At 37.8% G+C, this 9,072-nt stretch overlaps 1 protein-coding gene across 1 annotated transcript in view; it reads left to right on the top strand.

The window, feature by feature from the left end:
* Positions 1–8,126, top strand: part of sim1b (SIM bHLH transcription factor 1b) — a 19,468-nt gene extending 11,342 nt beyond the window's left edge. The window contains exons 8-12 of the mRNA XM_016255225.1: positions 797–944; positions 4,469–4,610; positions 5,285–5,446; positions 6,840–6,942; positions 7,598–8,126. Of these exons, the coding sequence (XP_016110711.1) occupies positions 797–944; positions 4,469–4,610; positions 5,285–5,446; positions 6,840–6,942; positions 7,598–8,070 (1,028 nt within the window). The 3' untranslated portion in view covers positions 8,071–8,126. The remainder of the gene's footprint in view (positions 1–796; positions 945–4,468; positions 4,611–5,284; positions 5,447–6,839; positions 6,943–7,597) is intronic.
* The last annotated feature ends 946 nt before the right edge of the window (positions 8,127–9,072 follow it).

Consider the following 9,072-nt stretch of genomic DNA (forward strand, 5'->3'; position numbering starts at 1 on the left):
ATAAATTAATTCATAAAAAATTATATAATAAAAAATATAAAATATAATATTATATATGTAAAAATATAAAATAAAATAAATGTTATATATTATATATAAGTTGTATATATATTCTATATTATAATATATAATATTATATATTAATTCATATATATTGTAATAACAAACAGTTCTGATCCTTACTGTACAAATGTTATATATATTTAACAGGAGTTGGTTGATTGATACATGTATCTGTGTCTGTGTGTGTGTGTGTGTGTGTGTGTGTGTGTGTGTGTGTGTCTGTCTGCCTGTGTGTTTGTCTGTGTCTGTGTGTCTGTCTGTCTGTGTGTGTGTGTGTGTGTGTGTGTGTGTGCGTGTGTGTGTGTGTGTGTGTGTCTGTGTCTGTGTCTGTGTGTGTGTGTGTGTGTGTCTGTGTGTGTGTCTGTGTGTGTGTGTGTGTGTGTCTGTGTGTGTGTCTGTGTGTGTGTGTGTGTGTGTCTGTGTGTGTGTCTGTGTGTGTGTGTGTGTGTGTCTGTGTGTGTGTCTGTGTGTGTGTGTGTGTGTGTCTGTGTGTGTGTCTGTGTGTGTGTGTGTGTGTGTCTGTGTGTGTGTCTGTGTGTGTGTGTGTGTGTGTCTGTGTGTGTGTCTGTGTGTGTGTGTGTGTGTGTCTGTGTGTGTGTCTGTGTGTGTGTGTGTGTGTGTCTGTGTGTGTGTCTGTGTGTGTGTGTGTGTGTGTGTGTCTGTCTGTCTGTCTGTGTCTCTGTGTGTGTGTGTCTGTGTCTGTCTGTGTCTGTGTGTGTGTGTGTCTCTGCAGTGCTGGTCAAAGGTCAGGTGACCACTAAATATTACCGCTTCCTGTCCAAACACGGCGGCTGGGTTTGGGTGCAGAGTTACGCCACCATCGTTCACAACATCCGCTCGTCTCGTCCGCACTGCATCGTCAGCGTCAACTACGTCCTCACGTGAGTCCAGCAACATCTCCCTCTCCAACACGCCACACGATCCAACAACGAGCGCATTTATATACACTAGCGCTCAAAAGTTTGGGATCAGAACGATTTTTTATGTTATTTAAAGAAGTCTCTTCTGCTCATCAAGGCTGCATTTATTTTATCAAAAATACAGGAAAAAAATTAATATTGTGAAATATTATTATGATGTAAAATTACGTTTTTCTATTTGAATGTACTTTAAACTGTAATGTATTTCTGTGATGTGCAGCTGTATTTTCAGCATCATTCCTCCAGTCTTCAGTGTCACATGATCTTCAGAAATCAGTATAATATGCTGATCTGTTACAGTTTTACTGCTTCATATTGTTTTGGAAGCTGTGATACTTATTTTCAGGACTCTTTGATGAATAAAAAGTTCAAAAGAAGAGCATTTATTCAAAATAGAATATTTTCTAACAATATACACTACAGTTCAAAAGTTTGTGGTCTGTAATTTTTTATTCTTTCTTTTTTTTTTGAAAGAAATTAAAACTTTTATTCAGCGAGGATGTGTTAAATTGTTAAGAAGTGATAGCATATCAAAGATTTACATTTTGAATAAATGCTGTTCTTTTTAACTTTTTATTCATCAAAGAATCCTGAAAAAAGTCGCAGTTTCCAAAATAATATTTGGCAGCACAACTGTTGATAATTCTAATAATAAATCAGCATATTATACTGATTTCTGAAGATCATGTGACACTGAAGACTGGAGGAATGATGCTGAAAATACAGCTGCACATCACAGAAATACATTATATTTTAAAGGATATTAAAATAGAAACCATTATTTTATATTGTAATAACATTTTGCAAGATTACAGTTTTTTTCTGTATTTTTGATCAAATAAATGCAGCCTTGATGAGACTTCTTTAAAACACATTACAAGTCTTACTGATCGCAAACCTTTGACCGCTAGTTTATATATATATATATATATGTATATGTATTTTTGGCATGTATGTATTTATTTAAAAGTTTGGGGTTGGTAAGCTTTTTTTAATGATTTTGTCTCTTCTGCTCACTCAGCCTGAGTTTAAAATAAATACCAAAAAAAAACACAATAAAAACAGTAAAATACAATAAAAATATTTACATTTTTAAATAACAGTTTTTTTATTTAAATATATTTTTACATGTAATTTATACCTTTGATGCAAAGCTGAATTTTCAGACGAGTCAGACGCACCACTGTTATGTTTGTTTAATTCCCTTTGAGTCTCTCGTTTACGGTGCGCTGTCAGACACAAACCATAGAAGCTCACCGCACAGTCTCACCTCATGATGGAAACCTGCGGCTCGTGACACAAGCGTACAGCGTCTCAGGGGGATTTTCCTGATAAGAGCAGAGTGTCTGAGTGAGAGGACAGACGTCTGCGGGTCAAAGGAGACGAACACAAAACTGTTCACAGCTTTCCTTTGTGTCGCAGGACTCGAGTTTAAGGCTGGCGATCGCTGGAAGAGCCGTACGAACTGATTAACCCTCCTCAAACAACAGCTTTCGCATCTGCGGGTCACTTTTGACCCGCTGAAACCGTCATAAATGTGTCACCTAATACCCGACTGTATCTGATCAGTAACTTGAGTGAGTGTGCAAAAATGCCAACGTTACAGTGTTTTACTGTTATTACTACATTTATCCCCTCTTTAGTAATAAAAAAAATTAAGAAATTATTTCAAATTTTACAAGAATTACAGCAAAAAAAATAATACTTTTTTTTCAATATTCATAAGAAATTTTTTTTCAATATATAATTATATGCAATTTATAAGAACATTTAAACAGAGAATTACCAGTAATAACTGCATTGGAATGAATGGAGTTGAATAAAACTGGTCTTTTCATTTCTCAAAAGAGTACAAATGTATGAAACGTACACATTTATTTCTAACAAAACAACATCAAAATGAAATAAATGTATCTTTCGTCTGTCTATAGGTGCATATTCACATTTACCAACAGAATTCAGTGCTGAAAGTGTGTGGGAGATATGAGAGAGAGGCTAAATGTATTACATGTAAAATAATAATAATAATAAAAACTAATAGAACTAGATGAGTGAAGTTTGTGAAAAAAGCTTGAGGTTGGCTTGAGAAAGTTTAGATAGATGCGCGTAGCTAGCATGATTTAGCATGTTGTTAGCATGTTTCTAGCACGATTAGTGTGCTGTTTCCATAATTAGCATGTTGTTAGCATGACTAGCATGTGGCTAATATGTTGCTAACGTGTTTTAATATGTTGATAGCATGATATTTCATGTTGCTAACATGATTAACGAACTACTAGCATGAATTAACATGTTGCTATCATGGTTAGCATGTTGTTAGCATGATTAGCATTTGGCTAACATGTTGTTAACGTGTTTTAATATGTTGATAGCATGATATTTCATGTTGCTAACATGATTAACGAACTACTAGCATGAATTAACATGTTGCTATCATGGTTAGCATGTTGTTAGCATGATTAGCATTTGGCTAACATGTTGTTAACGTGTTTTAATATGTTGATAGCATGATATTTCATGTTGCTAACATGATTAGCACATTGTTAGCATGAATTAGCATGTTGCTGTCATGGTTAGCATGTTGTTAACATATTAATATGTTGTTAGCATGATTAGCACGTGGCTAGCATGTTGATAACATGTTTTAATACGCTGTTAGCATTATATTTCATGTTGTTAACATGATTAGCACAATGCTAGCATGAATTAGCATGTTGTTGTCATGGTTAACATATTGTTAGCATATTAACATGTTGTTAGCATTATTAGCCTTGTGGCTAGCATGTTGATAACATGTTTTAATACGCTGCTAGCATTATATTTCATGTTGTTAACATGATTAGCACATTGCTAGCATGAATTAGCATGTTGCTGTCATGGTTAGCATGTTGTTAACACATTTCTATCATGATTAGCTTGCTGTTAATATAATTAGCATGTTGTTAGCATTATTAGCATGTTGCTAATGTGTTTTAATAAGTTGCTAGCATTATATTTAATGTTCGCTAACATGATTAGCACATTGCTAGCATGAATTAGCATGCAGCTTGCATGCTTTAGCGTGTCGTCTATGTTAGTCATTAAGCTTTGCTAGTTATAGACCGCTTAAACACGCTATAATCGTACTGTACAAAAGCCTCTCAATGAACGTCTATGGGACTTTTCGTAGTTTTTTTCGTAAGTCTAATCCGTTAGAAAAGATCAGAATCAGACCGGTCTGAAAAGCCACAGGTTACTTCTGGGTCAAAAATGGCCCGAATATGAAAGGTGCTATATCTCTTAAAAAAAAATTTTTTTTAAATCTGAAAAAAACACATGATGTGTATTATGATAACCCTAATCCATATGCCAAATTTCTTTCCTGTACTAAAAACTATGGGTTTTCTAGAAATCGTTATGTCACAATGACCCAAAAGCATCATGCGGGTGAACTACAGCGCTGAATGTCATGTTTACTGTAATAACGTGCGGTTGTGTGTGTTTAGGGACACAGAGTATAAAGGCATGGCGCTGTCTCTGGACCAGCTGAAGCCCAGCAAACCTGCGTTCCCCTACAGAAACCAGCACGAGCCGGAGGACAGAACTCCAAGCAGCAGGAGGAAGATCCAGGTTTCTCCTTATTCTCAGGTGACTTCCCTCAGCTCTAACCGTTGCTCTGAAAGCCCTTCAGTCTCATGTGTCACCCTGCAGCACAAAACCAGTCAGAAGGGTCCATTTTTCTAAATTGAGATGTATGCATCAGCTGAAAGCTGAATAAATAGCTTTCCATTGATGTATGGTTTGTTAGGATCGGACAATATTAGAAAATCTGGAATCTGAGGGTGCAAAAAAATCTAAATATTGAGAAAATCATCTTTAAAGTTGTTCAAATGAAGTTCTTAGCAATGCATATTACTAATCAAACATTAAGTTTTAGGTACGGAATTTACTAAATATCTTCATGGAACATGATCTTTACTTAATATCCTAATGATTTTTGTCATTAAAGAGAAATGTATAATTGTGACCCATACAATGTATTGTTGGCTATTGCTACAAATATCCCCCAGCGACTTAACACCGCTTTTGTGCTCCAGGGACACATTTAGGCTCAAATGCATATTTTAGATGTTAAATATATTAGCTTTTAGTCACAATTTTCACTCCCCATATAATCTTCTCTGGTTCTTTCTTTCCTTATACACACTATCGTTTGAGTTATGCTCACCAAGGCGAAGCGTCGTACCTAACAACGCCCCTTAGCTGTTCTAAATTCACTGTAAACCACAGCTTTACAGTGGTTTCTGTTCTGTTTATTTCAGCAGTTCTCGTCCTTTCAGCCCGAGTGCTCAGATTCCGAGCGCGACAGCCAATGGGGCGGCAGCCCTCTGACAGACTCCGCCTCCCCGCAGCGACTGGATCACAGTGATGCGTGCGGCTCGCTGTGTTACGCTCTCTCTCAGGATGACGCGGTGCACACATGTGCTCAAACACACGCACACGCTACACACACACAGCTGTGTGATCAGAGAGGGAGAGAGGGATGGTGGGATGCCACACGACTCGTCCCGTCGCTTACTAAAGCAACTCAACACAACGGAGGAGCGTTTGACGGCAGAACGTACCATCAAACTCACGGTGAGTCACACGATCTTCAGAAATCAGTCTAATATGCTGATTTGCTGCTCGAGAAACATTTCTGATTATCATCAATGTTGAGAACAGTTTGTGTTTTTGTTGAAACTCTGATTTACAACCATTTATGTGTTTGGAATAATTAGGATGTTTCTGAAAGAAGTCAAAGCTGCATTCATTTGATCAAAAATGCAGTAAAAATGTAAATATTATTATAATGTAAAACAGCTGTTTTCTATGTGAATATGTGTTAAACTGTAATGTATTTCTGTGATGCGCAGCTGTATTTTCAGCATCATGCCTCCAGTCTTCAGTGTCACGCGGATAATAGGCTAAACATATCAACATTTAAGCATTGATAAATACTCAAACGCAGAACTTCATAATCAGTCCTCAGGGAGTTTCAGCACGCGCATAACGCTGTGAAATCAAATCTCATTGGCAGCTCGTTGGGACGACGAGCGCGCGGACAGTTCTCCGGGCTCGTCGGGCGATTCGGGAGACGGTTGCCATGGCAACAGGGCGTTTCACGTGAGCCCGCGGGAGTCAGAAAGCCTGATGGGAGCCAAACAGGAGCCGATTAAGGTGGAGGACGGCCGCATGAGCGATTACTGGACGCCGGGGAACCGCATACAAAACCAGTCAGAAGGGTCCATTTTTCTAAATTGAGATGTATGCATCAGCTGAAAGCTGAATAAATAGCTTTCCATTGATGTATGGTTTGTTAGGATCGGACAATATTAGAAAATCTGGAATCTGAGGGTGCAAAAAAATCTAAATATTGAGAAAATCATCTTTAAAGTTGTTCAAATGAAGTTCTTAGCAATGCATATTACTAATCAAACATTAAGTTTTAGGTACGGAATTTACTAAATATCTTCATGGAACATGATCTTTACTTAATATCCTAATGATTTTTGTCATTAAAGAGAAATGTATAATTGTGACCCATACAATGTATTGTTGGCTATTGCTACAAATATCCCCCAGCGACTTAACACCGCTTTTGTGCTCCAGGGACACATTTAGGCTCAAATGCATATTTTAGATGTTAAATATATTAGCTTTTAGTCACAATTTTCACTCCCCATATAATCTTCTCTGGTTCTTTCTTTCCTTATACACACTATCGTTTGAGTTATGCTCACCAAGGCGAAGCGTCGTACCTAACAACGCCCCTTAGCTGTTCTAAATTCACTGTAAACCACAGCTTTACAGTGGTTTCTGTTCTGTTTATTTCAGCAGTTCTCGTCCTTTCAGCCCGAGTGCTCAGATTCCGAGCGCGACAGCCAATGGGGCGGCAGCCCTCTGACAGACTCCGCCTCCCCGCAGCGACTGGATCACAGTGATGCGTGCGGCTCGCTGTGTTACGCTCTCTCTCAGGATGACGCGGTGCACACATGTGCTCAAACACACGCACACGCTACACACACACAGCTGTGTGATCAGAGAGGGACAGAGGGATGGTGGGATGCCACACGACTCGTCCCGTCGCTTACTAAAGCAACTCAACACAACGGAGGAGCGTTTGACGGCAGAACGTACCATCAAACTCACGGTGAGTCACACGATCTTCAGAAATCAGTCTAATATGCTGATTTGCTGCTCGAGAAACATTTCTGATTATCATCAATGTTGAGAACAGTTTGTGTTTTTGTTGAAACTCTGATTTACAACCATTTATGTGTTTGGAATAATTAGGATGTTTCTGAAAGAAGTCAAAGCTGCATTCATTTGATCAAAAATGCAGTAAAAATGTAAATATTATTATAATGTAAAACAGCTGTTTTCTATGTGAATATGTGTTAAACTGTAATGTATTTCTGTGATGCGCAGCTGTATTTTCAGCATCATGCCTCCAGTCTTCAGTGTCACGCGGATAATAGGCTAAACATATCAACATTTAAGCATTGATAAATACTCAAACGCAGAACTTCATAATCAGTCCTCAGGGAGTTTCAGCACGCGCATAACGCTGTGAAATCAAATCTCATTGGCAGCTCGTTGGGACGACGAGCGCGCGGACAGTTCTCCGGGCTCGTCGGGCGATTCGGGAGACGGTTGCCATGGCAACAGGGCGTTTCACGTGAGCCCGCGGGAGTCAGAAAGCCTGATGGGAGCCAAACAGGAGCCGATTAAGGTGGAGGACGGCCGCATGAGCGATTACTGGACGCCGGGGAACCGCATGGCCTCGGACCGCCTCATCCTGTGCCGGGACGACATGAACGGGAGTCCGGTGTCACTGTCCGGTCTGAGCAGTCCCGGGTCAGACAAACTGTCTCTCGACGGCCACACACGCTCACTGCGGCCGGAAAACCTGCACGGATTTCCCACTCATTATGATGTGAACGCGCACCTGCACTTCCAGACCAGCGCCGCTCACAACGGCACATCAGTCATCATCTCCGGAAAAACACCCGCTGCTTTACAAGCCTGTAAACATGGAAAAAACCATGCAAACATGGAAAGATGACAGCGCTCTTATGTTGCTATTTATACAAGCACTATCAAGAACACGTGTAGGTCAGATCTCAACCCAAAAAAAAGGAAGAATTTATATTTTGCATGAAGAAAAGTGTTTGATTTTTTTGCACTGTGGCTTTATTTAAGAACCTTTACTTTGATGTAAAGTGCTTTTAATTTGTTGATTTTATTTGAAAAATAAAAAGATTTACAGTAGAAGAAAAATGAAGAATGCATGAAGAAAACAGACTTTTTTTCACAAAATCAGATTTTGCATTATTTACAGATTTACGGAATGTAGTTTTGCCTTTAATTTGATAATTGAAATAAAGTCTATTATTTACAGCAATCTAAAGAATAATAAAATCTTGAAAAGGAAAAATTAAGAATGCATGAAGCGTATTAGGTGTTTTGTTTGCACTGTGACATTATTTTCATTTCACTTCACCCCGGTTCTCATTACTGTAATGCAAAAGAAATTAGATTTTGCAGTGCATCATAATTACATTGGTTGTACTGCCTTGATTGAAAAATTTAAAATCTGTTATTAATAGTATTTTAACGAGAATAATGAGAGCTGCAAAAAATGAAGAATGCATGAAGAAAATTAAGTTTTGATATAAAATACTGCCCCGAGTCAGTATTTTACAACATTTTCAACTTAAATATCATTTTTTTAATGCAAAATCAATTAGATTGTGCAGTATTCACAGATTGCAGTAATTTATTTGTTGATTTTAATTTTAAAAATCTATTATTTACAGTAATCTGAAGAAAATATGAGCTAAAAAAAATGAATGCATGAAGAAATTTTTTTTTTTGAAAATAAATCTATTATTTACAGTAATCTAAAAAGAATTAGGACTGCAAAAGGAAAAATGCAGAATGCATGAAAAAAACATTATTGAATTTTTTTTCACTTTGACATTGTTTTCATTCAATTCACCCCAAATCTCATTATTTTGATGCAAAATAAATTATGTTGTGTGACTTTGTTGATTTTAACTGAAAA

The sequence above is a fragment of the Sinocyclocheilus grahami genome, unplaced genomic scaffold (genome assembly GCF_001515645.1).
Source record: "Sinocyclocheilus grahami isolate Dianchi unplaced genomic scaffold, SAMN03320097.WGS_v1.1 scaffold1322.1, whole genome shotgun sequence".
NCBI classification, from domain to species: Eukaryota; Metazoa; Chordata; class Actinopteri; order Cypriniformes; family Cyprinidae; genus Sinocyclocheilus; species Sinocyclocheilus grahami.